At 24.2% G+C, this 23,333-nt stretch overlaps 1 protein-coding gene across 1 annotated transcript in view; it reads right to left on the reverse strand.

Moving 5' to 3' along the window:
• Positions 1-18,399, reverse strand: part of LOC107444469 (multiple PDZ domain protein) — a 54,793-nt gene extending 36,394 nt beyond the window's left edge. Inside the window, exons 1-11 of the mRNA XM_016058620.4 lie at positions 18,161-18,399; positions 13,847-13,953; positions 12,857-12,991; positions 11,805-12,113; positions 10,838-10,964; positions 9,808-9,899; positions 6,556-6,691; positions 6,148-6,222; positions 5,632-5,708; positions 5,303-5,464; positions 2,562-2,885 (exon numbers count right to left, since the gene is read on the reverse strand). Coding sequence (XP_015914106.1) covers positions 2,562-2,885; positions 5,303-5,464; positions 5,632-5,708; positions 6,148-6,222; positions 6,556-6,691; positions 9,808-9,899; positions 10,838-10,964; positions 11,805-12,113; positions 12,857-12,991; positions 13,847-13,915 — 1,506 coding nt within the window. The 5' untranslated portion in view covers positions 13,916-13,953; positions 18,161-18,399. The remainder of the gene's footprint in view (positions 1-2,561; positions 2,886-5,302; positions 5,465-5,631; positions 5,709-6,147; positions 6,223-6,555; positions 6,692-9,807; positions 9,900-10,837; positions 10,965-11,804; positions 12,114-12,856; positions 12,992-13,846; positions 13,954-18,160) is intronic.
• Positions 18,400-23,333: the final 4,934 nt, after the last annotated feature.

Genomic DNA, 23,333 nt, shown 5'->3' on the forward strand with positions numbered 1-23,333 from the left:
CTTAAATAAAAAACAAATAGAAGATGAGTCTTAAGCAATAAAAGTATTTTATTATTTTACAAAATATAAAATTTTTTACTATATTTTATTAATTCAATAAAATTCTCACAATTTAATTAAACCATTACTTGATTTTAATGAATTTCCATAGCCTAATTTTTGATGCAGGCTGCTCATAAATGCTAACTTTAATTATGGTTATGGTTAAATGGTAATAACACATTTGATATCATGAAAATACTCATATTTATACATTTGAGTTATATTTTGAGTATCTATTTAATTCAAATAATTACAAAAAAGGAACACTTAAAAAATATGTCTTGTAATTAGGTTCCCTAATTGGGAAAACATTACACAAGTAGAAAACAGAAATCGAAACAAAAAAATTAACTATTCATAAATAATGATAGAGTAAGGTTTTATTTTAACAAAAAAATATGCACGTAGTGGAGAAAACAATAAAGATTAAAATATTTTTAGCTAAAACAAAGCCTGTTATTTATAAATGTGCTTAATTTTACAGTACAGATTAATATTATTTCTCAGTTTTGGAAAAAATTCAAAAACCTTACTTTAATAAAAAATTAGATAACTATAATTTAGTTCTGAAATTTTTTTAATTAAAACTAAGCATACTAGAATTAAATAAAAAGATTTTGAACTAAAAAAAATACACATTTTGAAAAAAAGTGAAATAAAAATTGCATTTGCAATGAAAAAGACATTAAGCAAATTATTTATAAATAGGATATATTATCTACACATTCCAATTATTTTAAACATGTGTTATGCTTATCTTTCAAACACTTAAAATGAAGGCCTACAGAAGCATCTGATAAAACAAAAATATTTTTTAAGCAAAAACCAGCATTTCTTTTTTAAATTGATTTAAAATTTTAAAAATAAAATAATAAAATTGCATAGTAAATAAAAAATAAAATATACCAAACAATATAGTCAGATGCCGAAAATTTACAGCTAACAAGTCAAAGCCAACCATATCAATGCAACCTAAAGGTGAAATACATAATAGTATATAAAAACAAAAATTTAAACATTCAAGACATAATCAAAATAGTTCAAGCTTGCATTTATGCACATACTGGACAAGACATCCATGCACAAAATAATAATAATAAGTCAATATATAAAGAATTGAATTAAAAAAAATGCATGCAACATATGAATAAACCAAAAAATACAATTAAAATCATGCTGTTAAAAAAATGCCATTTTGCATGCCTTAAAAATTATAAATACAAAGAAAATCGAAGTTATCACTGAAGTTTCCTTACCTCATGACAACTAATTAAAAAATGATCAGGTGAAACTTAAATTTTAGAGGGTAAAATCAAAAATCAGCATGGAGAGTGTGTAAAAAGAATTCATTGCATAAGAGTAAAATATTTTTTTTTCTGATATTTGATATGTTTTTCTTTTCTTTTGAGACTCAAAATTTACCTGAATTTTTTTAGAAATTAAAAATTTTCCTGATCAAGGCAAGTAAACACACTGATAAATATAATTGTAATCACATATTCATAAAGTATACTTCAACAAGCCTTTTTTTTGTTAAATTGTTATGTATAAGAATTGTGACAATTAAAAAGCATCTGGTACAAAGTGGATTAAAACTTTCTGAATAAACTTTAAGGGAAAGAAATAGAATGTATAAAAATAATCATACATTGAAAAAATATCTTTAATCAAAAACTTTCTAAACTGTACTGATAATAATCTTAATAAAAGATTTTTTTTTAAATTTCTTTACCATTAAAATATTCTTTTTTCAAATATAGGTTTGAACATGTATTTAAAAAAAGATAGACAGTAAAAAAAAGAAAACATACCCTTAATATAATATACAACCAAATGCATTAAAGGTTGCTAATATTTCACTAATATAGTTTAGTGCATTCCTTTTCCAATAATTACTAGACACTGAAAATTGTCTATTTCTATCAATTTGTCCCCTTTTAAAATAAGTCATGTGAATGAGTTTTTAATCATAATCTATGATTAGTAACGAGATTTAATCAGCAATATACATCGGTTCTTAAAATTTCTAAAGTTCGGTGCAAATTGTTTCTAAAATTTCTAAATTTTCATGTACAAATTTTTAAAAATATGAAAATAAAATAACAAACAAAAATGACATTTAATTAAATTGGACAAATTTTGAAATAAAAAGTACATTTCGTTTTTGATACTCAATGTTTCAATAATCCTTTCCTTCTTTTAAAATGGATTTGAATACATTTTTATCAAATTATTTTTATCAAATTCTGAAGAAGAAAAAAAAACATATTCAAAAATATAATTTTTATCAGTAGAATATAAAGTTGTTTTATTAACGGAAGAAATAAAAAAAAAAAAAAAAAAAAATTAAANCAAAAGTAAAAAAAAAAAAAAAAAAAAAAAATTTTACTACCACCTTATTTTTGAAGGGTAAATCCAAGAAGAGGAATAATTTGAATTTGGTGCCCTCCATTGCATAAAATCACTATGTTATAATTTTAAACCACAGTAAACTAAATAAAATTGAATCAACTTCAAACCTTGTATTCCACTATAGAGAATCCCAACCCTTCCTCTCCCTTAATAAGATCAATGAAGTGTGGATCACTGCTCCATGTTGCAAGCGATGACAAAACTTCCAATGATCTTCTGTTCATGTTGTTATAATCAGTTTCACAGAACTTTTTGGTCAAGAGGGAGGAGTCGGACTTTGCTTTCACCATTCTTTCTGACCATGGAATGAGAGACAAATTACTAGTCCAATGATGTGATCTCCCACACACTAAATATATGTTTGGAGGCAGTGACTTAAAAATGGAAAGCACTTCTGAATATTCAGCATTCCGCAACTGATGACCATTCACCTAAAACAAAATTGGAAATATGTAGTTGAATAAGACAAATTTGTATATTAAGCATAAAAGAAAAGTAATGAAATAAACTACTCATTTATCAATGTAAGTCGTTTCTGCTTTTTAAATTCAATAGCAAACATCTAAAAAACTAATCTTCATATCATGTTTTGTGCATGAAATTACAGTTCTACAAGCATGAATTGAAGAGAACTATTTAAAACTAAGCACTTATTATTATTCTGAATTAATTTGCTGGAAGCAAATGTTATCCTAAAAATTAAAAGAAAATTTCCATTTAAAAACGAAAATTTTAAATTTTAAAAACTGAAATTTTTAAAACATATATATACTATTTGACTTTGAAATACCTTTAAAAAATATTTTAACTAAAAAAAATTATTTTATAATTTTTTAATAGCAATCAAAATAAATAATTTAACACTTATTTAGATATGATAGATATGTTTTCAAAATAGTGAAAATGAAATATTTAGTTCACTTTTATTTGCTAGTGCATTTTCCTAAACAAAAATTAAACACTCCATTTGTACAAGGAAACAAACTACAACATACAAGAAACTAGCATGCTAACAACAAACAAACATTTCAATTCATACAGGAACACTTTTACATTTTTTTAAGGAAAAAAAAAGAATTTTCTATTTATAGTGAATTTTATATTTTCTCAGAAAAATGTTCTGTTTACTCAATATAAATTCAAATAATTTATAAACATGTTTTAAAAAAAACTAAAATTAGATATTTATATTATTTTTTATAATTTATTTAATTCTGTAAGAATTTGCTTGATATTTTAATTTCAAATTTTCCAAAAATCAGCAACATCTGACATATGAGAAAAAGTTTAAACACATCTCAAAGCATATTTGTTATGGAATAATAAATACATGATAAAAGTGTTTCAAAATGAGGAATATCTTTCTACATTACCAATTTGTACCATATGTTGGGATTTCCATCAATGAGATTTTATCGCTGAATCTCAACCATATTTAGGTAACTTAAAATTGTGGCAAAAGGATAAAATGAAAATTTTATAACAAGCTTTCTCTTTGTTTTATTTTTTGAAATACATAATTTAGCGATCAACTTTTTTAAAACATGATCAGAGAATGAACCAACCACTGTTTTCATAATAGCGTAAAGAATTTCATCACCAGAAATTGCTGTTTAAAAAATGAACTTTACTTTGTACATATGAGTGTAAAGAATTGACCCATTTTCTTAAATTATATTGGTAAGAAAATAAAAAAGTATACATATTATGAAGACAATTAAAAAACTTTTTTTTTCGTCAATAGAAAGTGTAAGTACATTTGAAATCGCTACTTGCTTTATACATTACATTTTGTGTTTTATTCTTTATTTTCTTGGATTTTTATTTTCTGTTTCTCGCTTAATATGTTCCATTTTTGCATCAACTTTTTGGTACTCTTCACAATATAGTATTGATATATTTTGCTTTGGCTATATTAATACGATATTAAAATGCACTCTTTTTTGCAGATCTAATCATGTGAGCGGATGAAGAGATATCTTTTCCTTATATTGTTTTCTGGCTTTTTAATTTTTAAATATTTTTTTAAAAATAATTTATTTATTGATTTTTTTTCTTTTGTTTAAAAAATTTATACATTTTTTTCCATGTATTCATCATGTTTTTACTTATTTTATGTGTTCTACTTCATGTGCAGTAAATGAAACTAATTATTTTTCTTCTTTAATCTCTCTTCTTTTTTATTATTTTTTTCCCTTACGTGGTTTTTAGATATATAAATATATTCCAATCTGCAATTTATTTGGTTTGAGGACTATTTGACCAATTATTAATTAAAACAAATAAATTTGTAATGTATATTTTCTTAACTAGGTTGGAAAAATGTCAGGGAATCAGAAGTTTAAAACTGGTGAGAATTTCTTTAAAATTATATATTCAACATCAGATTTTAAAATATTCTTTTAAGACAGTGTTTCTTTCAGCCGACCTTGGAGTAGGCATTGAAATTGATTTTGATCAAAATCTTCACATTCTTCACTTAAATGTTGGCCCTTTAGGCAAACATTTTTGCCTAATGATTTAGCACAGTTGGTTTGCAGAAAAGGATTGACATTCAATATCTTCTATAAAACAGCAGCTAAATGTTAAACTTTATTCAAAACTTTCTTGTTGTGAATTTTTTGGTGTATTTAAAAAAAATATTTCTAGACAAAATTTCTAACAAAAAACAAAATTTAATGTTTCAGCAAACGTTCAAGAATTTTAAGTTGTTTCGAAACTATGCTCTGAGTTGTAATGGAAAAAAGGATCATAAACCTATGCATATAAATCAAAGCAAGCAATTCAGGGCTTATATTTAATATTTCAAATACATATTTAGCAAGTTAGAAATGGTTAATAAATATACCTCTAATAATTCATCTCCAATAAAAAACATCCCACTCCTATCAACAGAATAATCTTTACAAATATCTGAAATAAAATGGTGAAGAGAAGAACAGCCGTCCCATTTAGTTTCAACATTTAGTCCAAACCCTATTTCGTTGTCATTTTTTTGCAAAGTGCTAACCTAAAATAGATATGAAATAACTATTATCATGTCCATATATGTGTGCATTTATTTTGCAAGGTACTAAGCTACAATGAATGAGAAATAGTAATTGTCTATCTTGTCGACATAAAAGATAAAAAATCAAATTTTTATTAACACTATTTCTACTACAAGTAGTAACTTACAATAACTTCACTTCGAGGTCCTAGCAATTTTTCCCACTTTGATTTTATTTCTTCAACTGGAAATTGCACAGGAAAGTCTGCAGTTAAAAAAATTTAAAATTAAAAAAGAAAAACAGATTTTGAGTAAATTACAAATGTAAAAACACAAAATTAGCTCAATTGATCATTGCATTTTTTTCTTAAATTTGTGACTTAAAATTATAATTTTAAAAAATGCGACTTAAAATTATAACTTATAAAAATATAAACACCTTTAAAAACTAACATCTTGGGGCGAAAATATTTAGTATTTTATTATTATATAATAAAGTTTTTATATTTTATATTTAAGCATTTAACTATATGACGATTTACATCTATAATAATTTATGAGTACATAATAAATTTTTATTCATTTTCTACACATAAAAATATATGCATCATTATTTGCATAGCATACATAAATGTAAAAAAAAAAGATATATTTTGAAGGAAATAAAAATAAATACATAGAAAAAATGTGTTTTGAATACGTACTATTATCAGAAATGGAAGTAGTTAATGATTTCCTATAAGTTGTGCAATCATATGCATTATGTATTCTTTCAGCTCCTAAATTAAAACAATGAGTAAAATACCTAATGTTAATGACTTTTATTGAACCTTAATGAACATTAATGGAAAGAAATCTGAGGTAATATTTTTGTCAGCTCAAAATTAGTAGCTATGAAATAAAAAACATTTTTAGTTAATAGTTCGAAGAGTTTAGAGAAAAATGCATAAATATTAAAAACAATTTTCTTAACTGAATCATAAAATAAATCGGAATGAAGTAATTCTGTTTTTATACTAGATCAAATGTTGAAATAATTACTTAGAATTAATATCATGAATATAGTAAGTAAAAAAAACTATAAGAATGAAAAAAGTGTTTCTATACTATACCCATTGCTTCTTGCAAATGTTCAAACTTTGAACCATGATTGTACCGAGCTAATTGAAGTTTAACATACTTTCCAGTATTCCTTAAAATTTCCACAGCCTCACAATTAGAATAACCTTTTAAAGGGTGGCCATCAACCTAAATGTGAAATCAATAAAATTGAAGTATAAACTTTGTATTATCACAAAATCAATTATATTGCACATAAGATATTCTTGAATTAAGCTAATAAAAAGGGATACATATATATATATATATATATATATATATATATATATATATATATATATATATATATATATATATATATATATATATATATATATATATATATATATATATATATATATATATATATATATATATATATATATATATATATATATATATATATATATATATATATATATATATATATATATATATATATATATATATATATATATATATATATATATATATATATATATATATATATATATATATATATATATATATATATATATATATATATATATATATATATATATATATATATATATATATATATATATATATATATATATATATATATATATATATATATATATATATATATATATATATATATATATATATATATATATATATATATATATATATATATATATATATATATATATATATATATATATATATATATATATATATATATATATATATATATATATATATATATATATATATATATATATATATATATATATATATATATATATATATATATATATATATATATATATATATATATATATATATATATATATATATATATATATATATATATATATATATATATATATATATATATATATATATATATATATATATATATATATATATATATATATATATATATATATATATATATATATATATATATATATATATATATATATATATATATATATATATATATATATATATATATATATATATATATATATATATATATATATATATATATATATATATATATATATATATATATATATATATATATATATATATATATATATATATATATATATATATATATATATATATATATATATATATATATATATATATATATATATATATATATATATATATATATATATATATATATATATATATATATATATATATATATATATATATATATATATATATATATATATATATATATATATATATATATATATATATATATATATATATATATATATATATATATATATATATATATATATATATATATATATATATATATATATATATATATATATATATATATATATATATATATATATATATATATATATATATATATATATATATATATATATATATATATATATATATATATATATATATATATATATATATATATATATATATATATATATATATATATATATATATATATATATATATATATATATATATATATATATATATATATATATATATATATATATATATATATATATATATATATATATATATATATATATATATATATATATATATATATATATATATATATATATATATATATATATATATATATATATATATATATATATATATATATATATATATATATATATATATATATATATATATATATATATATATATATATATATATATATATATATATATATATATATATATATATATATATATATATATATATATATATATATATATATATATATATATATATATATATATATATATATATATATATATATATATATATATATATATATATATATATATATATATATATATATATATATATATATATATATATATATATATATATATATATATATATATATATATATATATATATATATATATATATATATATATATATATATATATATATATATATATATATATATATATATATATATATATATATATATATATATATATATATATATATATATATATATATATATATATATATATATATATATATATATATATATATATATATATATATATATATATATATATATATATATATATATATATATATATATATATATATATATATATATATATATATATATATATATATATATATATATATATATATATATATATATATATATATATATATATATATATATATATATATATATATATATATATATATATATATATATATATATATATATATATATATATATATATATATATATATATATATATATATATATATATATATATATATATATATATATATATATATATATATATATATATATATATATATATATATATATATATATATATATATATATATATATATATATATATATATATATATATATATATATATATATATATATATATATATATATATATATATATATATATATATATATATATATATATATATATATATATATATATATATATATATATATATATATATATATATATATATATATATATATATATATATATATATATATATATATATATATATATATATATATATATATNGCACACGAAAAGTTGCGCTCCTTGGTTATATGTTAGGGAAAATCTTGCAAAGTAAAATCCGTAAAATGTCTTAATTTAGGGAAAGAGGGAAATCTTAGTAGTTGCTATTGGTTTATGAGATAGATCGAACGTTTCCCACACAAGAGCAAAGGGAAAAATGTCCTGCTCTTAATTAAATGCATAGTTGAGCCAAAAATAGATTTAAGAACAGGATGTGGCTTTTAAAAGTGTGAGAAAGTATTTCAAATAGAATAATTAATTAGGAAGAAGTTTTATAGCAGAGAAACTAACATAAAAAGATTAATTGAAGCTTTTTATGTTACATATATATATATATATCTTAAGAAACATGGGTTGAAACTCATTTAGCACAGATAATTGAGCAGAACTTTTTTGTTCGTTTGAGAAAATTAGAAACAGAATATATCAGTTTAGAGAACTTTGCTAACTTGATAGCGAACAACATTCTAGAACTACATTTTAAAGAGCAACATAATCTCTTCAAAATTAAACATAAGTTGCAAATAATCATTTCTTAAACAATTAAAGAGTTATTATTTTCTGGTTTAATCAATGAATTTAAGAGTCATGTGTTCTGCACTAAACTATTTTATTATAATGTTTCTTGTTTTATTAGCAGACTTTAGTAACACTTTGTATAAGAATAATTGTTTTTTAAATAAATACATTGACAATTGTTGTTACCTCTACAACCTGATCATGAACTCGTATCTGGCCACATAAGTCTGCAACACTTCCTTTAGCAATACTTTTAACAAAGATACCAGATATGTCCTCTAAAAAGTACACAGCAATACAATTATATTTAGCGTACTAACAAACAGCAAGAGACAAAGACAAAATAATATTTTTTAATTGATACAAGATGACACATAGTCGTAACATATTGCATACATAACGATATGTATATTTTGCATAAAATAAAGAAATGGTCAAAACTTAGCTCTGAAATGTTCGTTTTGTGACCATGAGCTAATTTTCATCTCCCTTTTTTTGTAAAATATGTATTATACAGAAATAGATGGAAGCAACAAGCAACAGCTACATGTTATCACATTGATTTTGCATGCTATTGGTGAAAAATTAAAAAAGAAAAGAAAGCAGAGAGGCAAAAAGTAGTTGAATTTAAAGAGTAGTAGCGTACATTTGAATTTTTGAGAAATAAGTGCCTTTTTTAACTAAATATATTATTTTAAATTTGCTAGACATTTTTTAACAATAAATAAGATATGAAATAAAAATAAATAAAACACAGTGGCCATAAATTTCCAGCTAAGTTGAAAGTGGATATTACTGTTACAATACTTAAATACTTTTGCTTGTATTATTCATAACACAATGTACAATAAAGAATTTGGAATCACATGAAACTATTTTTCCAATTTTTTAAAAAAGTGTTCCTTTAGAAATTTGTAATTGTTTATTCTTCTTTTCCCCTTTAGGATAAAAATACAATTTCAATTGTGGTAAAAAAAACTGAAGTTAACAGGAAAAGAACATAAGATTTTTTGAAAATGAGTGCAAAGGAAATTTTTTCTCCAAGTTATTGACAAATTCCAGAATCAAGGTTTGACTTTATTATAAATATAATATATTTGAAACCAGCTTTATTAAAAGTATATAGTTATAGAAAGAAACAATTGATTATCACAGTAAAAATAAATCTATTAAAAGGAAATATTTTGTTTCCAACAAGTATGTTATCTGAATTTACCTCGTTCACATACATAGCCAGCAACAATAATGCCTAATCCCTGATGATCCTTCACCAAGTTGACTTCAAAACTTTCCATATCCATTTTATCACTTCTACCTCTATATATTACAGAATCTCTATGAACCTATGAATATAAATTATGAAAGTTTTTAACAATTTCATTTAACAACTAAATTTTGTCACAAGTTACCTTAAGCAAAAAATATCAAAAACTTTTGATTTATATTCATATAATCAGGTATACTTTAATTACTATGCAATTACTCAATACTTTTAGTTTTGATTGAGAACTCATACATTACACATAATTATACTTTACTGAATCTAATTGAAAACCTGTTACAAGTGAGAAAATTTATAAATTGAATCATTAATTACTTAGATTAAAAAAGATCACAAAGAAAAAGCAAATATTTGGAATGAAATCAAGATTTTATGTTATGTTTTTTACGTCATTTATCTTTAAATAAATTTATAACAAAAACATATAAACATAAAACTTATACCTACAATCTGTTTTTAAGTACTATTAATAAATTTTTGAAAATGACAGTTTCTTTTAATTAAAATTAATAATATTTATTAAATAACAATGATTGAAAAAAACATTTAAAATTATATAAATCTTTTTCATAGTTGTCTCCTGAATAAATGGGGAAATACCAATGCTTAGAAAAATGACGAACTATATTTTTGGAATAAAAAGTATATTTAAAAGTCTAGCTTGGCAAAGAAGAGTTTGAAATATCATAAAAAGCATATTAGGCATCTAGATATTGTGATTTTCTTAGCTCCTGACTTTCTCCTATTTCCCGCACAAATTACTCAAAAAGTATCACAGCTTAGATTCATTTTTACTTTTAATAATGAACTAACGTTTGATACCAGCTAAAAGCACAACATGTTACCATTAAGAAACCCCTGCCTACTTTTTAGTGGACTATACATCAAAGAAAACACTCACTAAGGCCGGAGTTTCCTGACAATACATATCTGTCAACATAGAATCAGGAAAACCATTTGATCCAGATTGGTATAAATTAAGTTGTTGTTCTAACTCTTCTGGTTCATTAAGAATACGGGTAGGAACGATAGCAGAAGCACTTGAAATTAGATTTTCCTTAGGGGGGTTAGATTCAACAGGTCTAGCAACTATAAGATGGACTTGACAACCACATTGTCTTAAAACCATGGCAGCTTGTTCTGAACCCATACCTCGAAGACTTATGTCTCCAATTTGGATAATGTGATCGCCTATCTGCAATCTGCCATCCTGAAAGAGAAAAAGTCAAAGTATATCATTTATATTCTAAGATGGTCAAAACAATGCTTTTAAATTGTTATACAAAGTTAGAATATAATTATAATAAATACCACACTGTTTAACTATTAAATTGTCGAAAATATTAAAATGTAACTGGTTTGTTAAACTTCCAGAAGGTTAGAAGTTTGATTTAAAAATTATTTACTTACTCTTTGTTCAAAATTTATTAGAAATTACTTTTTTAACACTTAATTTCTTAACAAAAAGTGTATCACAAAGAAGAAAAAACAATTTCTGAGTATATTAATGGATATTTTCTGATTAGGAATTGACTGCTTTATGAAATTAACAATCATCCATATATATACTTCAATCAGTCACACTAATAAATATAACTGAAATTATACATAAAAATGACAACCCAAAATGTTTGTAGCATTTGTTGTGCATTAGGCATGCCATTATTGAGCAAGCAAGCTTAAATATATGTGTAACAAAATGGTTTAAAACTTTATTTCACTAAAACAAATAGAAATTTAATATGCTTAGCACAGCAAGTTAGGGAATAAAAAAAGTAGCTATATGAGAAATTCCATTTGATGTTATCTGTGTACTTATATTACTACTTATCAGGTGACATAGGGGTTAAAATGTCATAAAAAGAAATAAATTAACTATATGTTCTTTGTTTCATGCAGGAACTTAAGCAAAGTTACTTTAATAAGAATAGGATAAATGAAACAAAGAATTACTTTATCAGCAACACTGCCAGGAACTATAGTTTTCACCACAACACCAGTGCTCCTACCACCAGTTATACCAAATCCCCAAGAAGAACCATCACTATTTAAGTCTATTGCTTCAATCTGCACCCATTCGGTGTTAAGCTGGGGGAAAAAACACCTGTAGTGAGCTTTTAAATTACACTACATAAATTATAGAAATATAATAGAGTTAAAAATGGATATAACACAATTCTAGAAACTACAATCTTCCATAAACCAGATTAACTTTGTGGGTTGTAAACAATAACAATCCCATTGAACAAATTTCTGTAACTAATCAAGAACCTTATATTTTTTACATTAATTGTTATATTATTTGTTAAGAGGTTACAATTTCAAAAGCTAACCAAATTAAAATTGATAAACTTATTATAAGTTCTAATGCTCTAGGAAATTTCAATTTCTTGGGGGGGTAAATGATACTTAAGCTCAAATTATTGTGCCTTTAAGTCATTGTATCTAAAAATTATTTTCAAACATTTTATGATTGATCTGTCTTAGATTAATAAAGTTGCCGTGTTTAGTAGGTATAAGTCAAAAGATATCTGAAATGTTCTATATAAAGCAAAATTCTATAAAAAAAGCAAGCAATGGGCAAGGAGGATAATGAAGGTTAAAGTTTTGTGATCATATCCTGAGGGTTACAAAACCAGGTGCACATAAAATGAGATCAGCATAGAACACCAACCTCCTTTACTTCCAAGACAAGCTGGTGCCCATTGATCTAAAGCTGAGGAGGCCTTAAACCGCTATACTAAGGATAGAACCCTAGTCTTTCATAAAGTGTCTTAATGACTCTAATACAGTATAAACTTATTCTCACACAGTTATTTACTTAAAAGAAATTAATGATTATGTTTCAAAATGATGTAGCACTTAAACCACCTATTGTTTTAGGAATTTTATAGTTAAATGCAAGCTAAAGATTCACAACTGTCATAAATAGAATTTACTCACAACCATATCTACACAACAGACTAATACATCCAGAACTGAGGCTCTGACAGGTTCCACCTGAATGAACATAGAGACAGCTGATAAAACATGAAAGCACCAGATCCTGACTGAAATAATACAATCAAATATATAAATAATAAAGAAACTTATCACCTATTTCAGTACAAAAATATAATGAAATATACTCTAATATCAAAGTCTTTATTATAAATAAGGGAGATTCATATAGGACAAAAGCCTGAAATAAAAAAGGAATTCTTTTTCCCTTAAACAAATTTTAAATAATTCATTTGTAACAAAATCATATTCTCCTGACATTGACAACCATGAAAAGTATTAATTTTTAATCGGTTTATAATAATTCTACATCATGTTATTTTAATGTTTGGTAGAAAGTTATAAATGAAAAAGGATTGTAGAAAGGTAAGCAAAGAGAATAAATTATATCCAAACAAAAATATTTTTTATAATAATTTTTGCTATATCTTGCCACTACAGATTTAAATCCAAAGATAACTTTATAGCAGAAATCCAAAAGTCTTGAGTGTCCAATAGGATTAGATTTGAAATGGGGGGAATATGAGGGGAATAGGTATGTGGTGTAACTACCACTATGATTATTAAACATTAATTTACTAGTATATAACACATGCTAACTCAATTCAATCTTGGGGTACACTCGAATGCTAATAGCAACACAGAAGACACTACAGACACAACTGTGAACTTAATACGGCTTTCACGACAAGTGCTAAAGCTCTCCCATCCTTTGGCAAATACAACTACTTGTGGTCGTCTGTTCATCGAATTCTATCCCTGATAAAATTCTGGTGGGGGAGCATTGTGGTGCAACTACCACTATGATTATTAAACATCAATTCACTAGCATATAAGACATGCTAACTTGATTTAATCTTCAGGTATCTTTTGATAGAAAAAGGTTGGCATGGTCGATAACACTATCCCCACAGGTATATTTTACAGGTTTTTCAATAAAATCATCCCTGCTATTCTTTGGTTTGGCATTTTTTTATTGATAGTAAATTTCTATCCATTTATTTTAAAATTTGTATATTTTTTTTCTGTATTTTATGTGTAATTAAAGTTTGCGTGCAGTATCATTTCTTGCAGCTGCTTTATTTGACAAAAAAAAGTAAAGCTACCCTCCAAAAATCTACATAAAAATAAACTTAGTCTAAAATGGTTATCATTTAAAGAATTTTATACCAAATACAGTTCAAAACAAAAGTTTTATAACACTACTGAGTGTTATTAGTGTTTTTTTTTCTTAAATGAGTACACAAAATGTTGGAATTTTCAGCATTCCCTCACTGAGAAATGTGCCACAGCAACTGTGCATAGAAAGTGAATTTATGAAAACTCAAACATTTTGTGAAGTGAGTAAAGTAAATAAAAGGTCAAAAGGTGCTAAATTGTCATAGTTAACTGATTTTAACTTCAAAGAGAAAAAAATAACTCCCTTCTAACCCCACTTGATTTTTATTAACTGTAACAAGCAGCCTATTGGAAATAATTGCTTTATATTTTTAAAAGTGTTTTACTATTTCACAATAGGCTTCTACTGCCTATGATCATAATGAGATTACTTCATACAAATAATGATTGAAAATACTTTAACAAGTAATTTAATTGAATGTACCACAAAAAATTGCTTTTTGCTATTAAGAAAGTTGAGATTTAATTAAGATACAAATTTAAATTTTGTATAAAAAAATATTAAATAAAAAAATTACAAAAAACACCAAAGCAGTTCAGAGCAACAAAAAAAAATTTTTTTTATGCCTTTATTGCATTTCCAAAATATTCTTCACACATTCTCGTTTTAAATTAAATATCATAAGTGAGATTATATTAACATAAACTACAGTTTGTGAATAACTAGAGGTGTAGTAAAAACATACCAACATTGGTTTTTTGATAAAATTACATTTTTATAAATGTTAAAGTGTAATTAAATTTAGAATTGTAGCATTTGTTGTGAAATCCACTTAATGCAACAATTTTTTATGCATATAATTAGATTTAGAATATTTTTTAAAAGTTTTCAATGCAATATTATTTCTTGATATTATTTGAAGCATATTTAATGCAAAATACTTAGCCACCTGCCAAGAATATACACCACATTTTCAATTGACTTTTTCTATTCAATCTTAATAGCATAAATTTAAAGCAACCATTTAAGGAACCTCACTTTGAAATGAAATAAAAATTAATAACTATGTATAATGTTCAGGGGCTTGCTTTGGGTTTTAGTGGCCCTGGGTGAAACATTAAAGTAATTTATCATGATTAATAAAAATCACGTTTTGTTTAACTAAGCACATATTAAACTTTGGATTTTTGTTACTTCAATGAGATTTTTCTAAAAATTGTTTTCGCATTAAACAATTAAAACTATGACAAAATGTAGATATAATACTTCATATTATTTAACAATAATACTGCAACTATAATTCTTAATGCCACTAATAATAAAAAGGTTAATATTATTTAATTATTGCAACTAATTACTGAATAAATTAAATCAGTTATTTTTTCATCTAACTAAAAACATTAATGAATTACAAAAGCCGAGAACAAACTTGTCAAATAAAAAGTTATTTAATTTAGAACTGAAAAAATTTTAAAAAATAAAATATTTGCAAAACAAGTTTTTATTCTTTATTTACAAGTAGATAGCCTAACTACACATTTAATAAGTTTCCAAATTATTTGTATTGAAATAAATATGTATATAATTTAATGTGTACAGTAATTGTGTATATTTATTGATAAATAATAAAACAGCAAATTACTTTACATACTACAAAGCGCACATTAAAATATGAAACTGATAAGAAATGAATAATGAAAAATTATAATTTAAAAGAACCTCTTGAACAAACAAACAAAAAGATATATTTCTTTTTAATTTATTAACTTACTCTTTAATTCTATGAATAAAACATTTATTATCAGAGATTTGACATCAATGGTTTATTATCATGCAGTATTATTATATAATGTAGTACAGTATAAATTTATGATCTTAAAAAATCATAAATTTATTATGATTTTTTTTAATTACATATTTTTAAAACATGCCAACCCTGCTTATTATTTTTCTTGACATTTTCTGCAGCAGTTCTTACAGATTGTCGTCCTCACACACACAAATTGGTAATAGTTGTAGTTCTTAATGCAGTAAATTTCTATGACATGAAAGTTGAAAGTTAACAAAAAGTTCCCTGTTGTTATTTCAAAAATTACATTTCTGATAAAAAGGAACATTAACTGAAATAAAATTAGACACAATTGTAAATATATATTACAATAACTTGCATGAATAGTAAATCCAAAGAATAGTAAAAATACATACAGGATTTAGAAAATGTAAAGAAAAACTTGTAATAAAACTGTTCATCAGTCCTGAATTTTTAGCGGCCCCGGGTGGTGATCCAGTTCGCCAATCCTTACACGCAGCCCTGATGATGTTTAGATTTGTTAATAACAACCTTTTTATTTTATATTTTTAAGGCACCATAAAACTTTGTTATGAATTTAATGCGAATAGTTAAAACTTCACCTTTGATGTCAAACATCTTAAACTAAATGCAGTTTTTAAGAAATTTGGGGATATTTACATACCATAATCTGTTGCTCCAACTACTACTATCATAGTGACAAATTGGTTTTAAACTTGCAAGTTTAAAAAAGAAAGTTGCAGAAGTTTATTGTTTGTTTTGTTGCTTTTTTAGTCTCTCGCTTGGCGTTTCTAGTTTCAAATTTTAGAGATTATTTTGGCATCGATAACAATACAAAAATATTCCCAATAATTTTGATTAACATACATAAAATGTTACAGTTTTTAGCATCCACCCACTGAATTTGCCACTACAACCATGCAAATGACTTATCATGAATAACAGATAAACAAGATATCTGCGATATTTTCGATATAAGCTGTTTTAGAAAATTAGAAGCAGTTATGATTTTAAAAAAATTCGAGTATAATAAACCAACAGGTGACTAACGAAAGTAAATTTAGACTTAGAGGAGCAGAATAGAATATTTAAAGATAATTTCAATATTACTCAGCATTTTTGACAAATTTCATAACATAAAATGCATAAAATAAATTGTATAGAGAGTAGTCAAACAAATCTACAGCCAAAGATAATAAATAGAGCCTAAGTCATATAAGCATGAAGAAAATATTTTGTATAACCACAGCGGTTTTACTGTAATATACTCAAAAACAACAAAAAGGAAATAAAATAAAAATTGAAAAAGGTACATTTAAAAATTTACCTATGCAAGCTTTCGGGAGAAAGCAGGTATAACATCAACAATTACAACAATTATTCTAAATAATGAGATCAGAAAGAAAGAATTATTAGGTACACATTAAATAAAAACAATCGAGGGTAAAAATACGCAACATTTTTGACGTAAATAAATAATAAGTTCAAAGCATTTTGCGTTATTATAATATTTTTACAGGGTTTACGACGAAATTCAGAAAACGAAACCTTTTTAAACAAAGTTACAGTTAACTTTAAAAAAAAAAAAACAGCATGAGCACATTTATGCACTGTTTTCACTGCTTAAAATATTTTTGCCTATAAATGCAAATTTCGCAATGGGTTCGTGGCGACGGTCTAACAACCCTGAGGATGACCGGGATGACCCGTGGAGACAAAATACATGCGTCACATCCAATTTTACAGGAAAGACAAATTCACACACCACATCCAATCATTCGCAGGTTATAATTTTAACCCAGAGCATGATCAATTTCTGATCCAGTACCGCCAGAGGTATTGATTTGCTATGGAACTTGAAGGACTTGTAAACCCGGCAGATTTAGCGAAAACCAGTCGTGAATGAATGATGATCTCTTTTGTGATATAAAACATTCTCATTGGATACGATTCGCAAATGTCTATTTTATTTTATAGACGTCATTGATCAGCCAACCCAACTTTTTGAGTTTGCGACTACTAATGTTCAACTCCATAGCCTTGTAATTTTGAACCCAATCCAGAAGACTAGGGAACTCCTGGAACCAATATTGGGAGAAATTTACCTTCGTGGAGGACTTTTGATGGAGCTAACCCGCATTTGCGTTACATGAAGTAGAAAACCATGAAAACCTCTTACGGATAGCCTGACAACAAAGGGACTCTAACCCATGAAACGTCCATTATTGATGATATTTTGTGTCAGCATTATTGCTGGTGCAAGCCGTATGCGGAATTCATATCGACCAGCCATCGCTGGGATTCGAACCCGGTTCACTTCATTGAAAGGCGAACGTTGTATCCCTTGAGCTATCACGGCTCTAACATATGTATAATGTGATTCACGCATGCGTATGCACAGGGTCGGTTCTAGGTATAAACCCAGTAAGCGGCTGCGTAGGGCGACGAGTAAGGGAGTGCCTGAGTCAAGCATTATAATAATAATAAAACTTTTTTTTTCCTTATAAAAGCTTTTTTTTCGTTTGCTTGCTGAAAAATAAAAGTTAAAGTGTACTTATTTTCTTATAATAAAATGTTTAAATATTAATAGTCAGGTAACAAAATAACCCTTCAAACTATGGAGCAATGCAGCATTCCTTGTTTTAGATTCTTTCAAGAGTGCCGATGATATTCTACCCTGATAAGTTACGATCTGCAGATACAGATAGCTGTCACTGATAGAGACTAATGTTAAGTTTCCTTTAATGTTTCTACAAAAAAAAAAAAAAAAAAAAACCTTTGAAGAGAGAGGAGCGGCTCGCTTATAATAATTTCACCTCCCAAAATGTTCTAAGAAAAATTATTTTTTGAAGGAAAGCGTTTTTTTTTTTAAAAGAAAAATGGGAAATTGCAATTATTGGTGCAACAACCTTGTACATTGGTCTATTAAAAAAAAAAAAAAAAAAAAAAAAAAAAAAAAAAAGAAGTCTAAATTTTTAAAGAAAATAAATAAGCGAAAGGTGGTTCGAATTTTTCAGAAAAATTAACAATTACCATGGCATGTTATTTCATTAACATTAACATAAATTAATAATTAGAGGAAGGGTGTAATATCCATCAAGGGTGTAATTTAAAGAAAATATCCATCTAAAATTTTTATTAGTTTTTCAAATTCTGAGAGTATATTAGCAATTTCAGATTCAAGTTACTTTTTGCTTCCTTCTAAAAGTAAATACAAAATTTTTTACTTTCCTTCAAGTTGAATAATAATTTTATAAATTTTCACTTAAATTAAAAGCTTTATAATAATATTGTTTTTTTTTCTTTTACCATTACAATATAATTTGTTAATAACGCTTTGATTTTAAGAAAAATTATGAAAACTTAAAAATTAGTATGAAATAATGTGAACCTGTTAGATTAGTACTGATTTTCTTAATTAATTATTAAATAATTTCCCTCTTCTTCATCTATTGTGTTTTCTTTACCTTTTTTTGTGATTTCAAACATTTCTAATTTAAATTGAAATCATTGGTTAATTATTCTTTAATTTTGTGATTTTATCCCTGAGATTTCAAAATTTTATGTGTTTCTATATTTTTGTGCCTTAATTTTCTAAATATTTAACTTAAAATTGTGTCAAATTTCAAAAAATTAGAAATTATAATATTGTTTTTAACCTCACCTATCGATAAAGTATAATCTTAAATATATAATAATTGTTTTTCAGAAAAAGTTCAACACATTGCTTTTATTTTTCCCGTTTCAAAATGTAGTAATTACATTTGTATTTTAGTTCAGTTTAATTTCGCTTTCTTAAAAATGTTCTCTTAATAAAATTTTTTTTAAAAAAATGTCCTAAATATAAAAAAATTTAAAATTATATCACTGTATTTACTTTTTATTCTTACATTCCATAAAAATTTTGAAAATTTTTAAAAGCGTCAAATTTTGACTTTATTTTTGAGACATTAAGACATTTATTTTTATGACATTTATCACATTAATCTTTCTTTTTAATTTTTATTAATTCATTAAGTTTTTGCGATCAATCCTTTTTGATATCATATTAGATGTACCGGAAATGTCATTTTTTTACATTAAATTGTACAATATATTGTAAAAAAAATTTGCAATGTATTTTTTACATACAATTGAACAATAACTATTTCTTATTTTAATTTACTTATGTAAATGTCCACATTATTAAAAATTCTTTGCTATCTTGTTTACAAAATTGAAATATCGGATTGATAAAAATCATTTTTATTTTTAAGCAAAATGTCAGAAACAGGTATTTTTGAAATGTTATACTGATCAGAATGTATGAAAATCTGATTTTTTAAAGTCGGTTAATTGTGATATGTGTTTGAAGTGATCCTACCTTTATTCATTAAATTTTACACGATTATTCAAGACGCGCTGTACAAAACAGCCCATGAAAAAATTATGAATGGGGGTGGATGAATGAAATAAAGAAATGTACTAATGTTTATAATAAATATTTAGCAGTGAATTCACATAATCAAGTAAGAAACATCTGCATATACCTGAATAATCTAATGTATAATTTGGGCAATTTTGAGGCTTTAGCAATATTTCGTTTATGTCTTGTATTTCGTCATGAAAAAGTAAAACAAAATTATTATATAATTTATTATCCAATTATTTTTATCATTATCAAATAAAATAATTTCAAAATATAAAAAGGTAAGATTTATAATTGTATGCAAACAATATTTTTTCATTTGAGAATACCAGGCATAAATCATAAGTAGATAAAAATGTAGATATAATACATAGATATCTGATATTTTGATTGCTCTACTGAAATCGCTAAGGGAAGGACATTTTTTTGCTTTATCGAATTTAAATAAAAGTACATTATATGAGTAGCTTGTACCGCATTTTTGTAAAAAAAAAAAAAAAAAAAATTGTAGATTGACTAAAATTTATTTTATTCCGCACATATTTATTACTATTCTTAAAGTAAGAGGTCTCCAAAAATATTTATGCATACACATGAAAATCGGCACGGATCGGTCCTGCAAGGGCAGTTCGTCCTACGTATAGTTTCTAAACCTTCATGCAAGCATCTTAATTGCATCTAGTGTGAAAATGCTTCATTAGAATAACACAAGATGAACTCACCAACGTTAATCACTGCCGAGAAAATATGACAGCCCGATTGGAGAAATATGATGTCACTAGAAAAAACTTAGCAATTAAGTTCCATCTGTCTCATGACAACAATGGAAAATGCAGCTACCGCATTCAGTTTGAATGCTCCTAGATAGTATCTAGAAGTACTTACACACGAGTAAGGTAGTCAGATGCAACTTGAATGATCCCCAACAGCCAGCATGTATCACATTAACAGACGGTGTGTGAACATCTGGTTTGCTTGCGTACGGTACGACACACGTGAAAAAAACTACTTATGCAGGGCACCTTTTATAGCACTCTATGTAATTTTTATTTATCTTTCAAGCCTGTAGGTTGCATTATTCAATAGTGATAGCCTTCCGTTGAAATTGTAATAATTTTCCAAATTTCTCTTTTTTATATATTTATTAAACAGAATAATAGGAACACTAAACATAAACACAAATAAACATAAAAATTTTCTGATTGTGCATTATACATTCAAATCGGATTTTTCCGATTTCACGAGATGTTTATCCCGCCAGTTCAAGATTCAATCTGATTGAATTCTCCCTCGGTTAGGGAAGACGCCAAGTAGAAATCCCTTTTGTGGGGATTTAACCTTATTCGTGGCTTGAGTTGCCACACTCTATGTGTATGGATATGCAAGTTGCAAATAAAATGCAATAGGAGTAACAGCCAGTGCCATTTACAGCCTGTAAGTGTGGCATAAACAGACAGCGAGTGATTAGAAAATGCATGAATAGAAACTACTCAAGCAGACGCATAAGTAGGATGCTTTAAAATAGTACTCTAAGCGTGCTCATCAAATAAGCAGCAATTAGGTAATGTGAGACAATCTCCAAATGATTACAACCATCATCTAATATGTGTCACCATATAGTGAATGCATGCCCCAGTATTGTTTTTAGATCATTCCTGAAAACGAATACATTGCTCCAGATTCTTAAATATTTTCATTCCTTCTGTTAGAAAATTATATCATGCTGATGTGAAATGTACAGGTATAGACTTAACGTCAATAAACTCGGATGCAGTGAAAATGACATAATCACCCAATAGTTTATTAGTATATATATATTAGTTTATTAGTGTGACGCTATTAGTCAAATTTATCCAAATTGTATATTCAAACCCACCTGAAATTATAACTCAATGCTCGTAAATAAACCTTACATATAAAATTATATCGTTCTCAAAATTTAAGTCCTACATGGCCAGTCAGGAATCTTCACTTCTGTCAGAAATAAAAGGCGTCAATATTTAAGTTAAAAATTAATACAAATTCTCAGCAATATTTGAATACAAAAAGATATGAAGGAACAAATGACGAATTTAGCACAAGCAATAAGTAA

Source organism: Parasteatoda tepidariorum, chromosome 6, assembly GCF_043381705.1.
Source record: "Parasteatoda tepidariorum isolate YZ-2023 chromosome 6, CAS_Ptep_4.0, whole genome shotgun sequence".
In the NCBI taxonomy this organism is placed as follows: domain Eukaryota; kingdom Metazoa; phylum Arthropoda; class Arachnida; order Araneae; family Theridiidae; genus Parasteatoda; species Parasteatoda tepidariorum.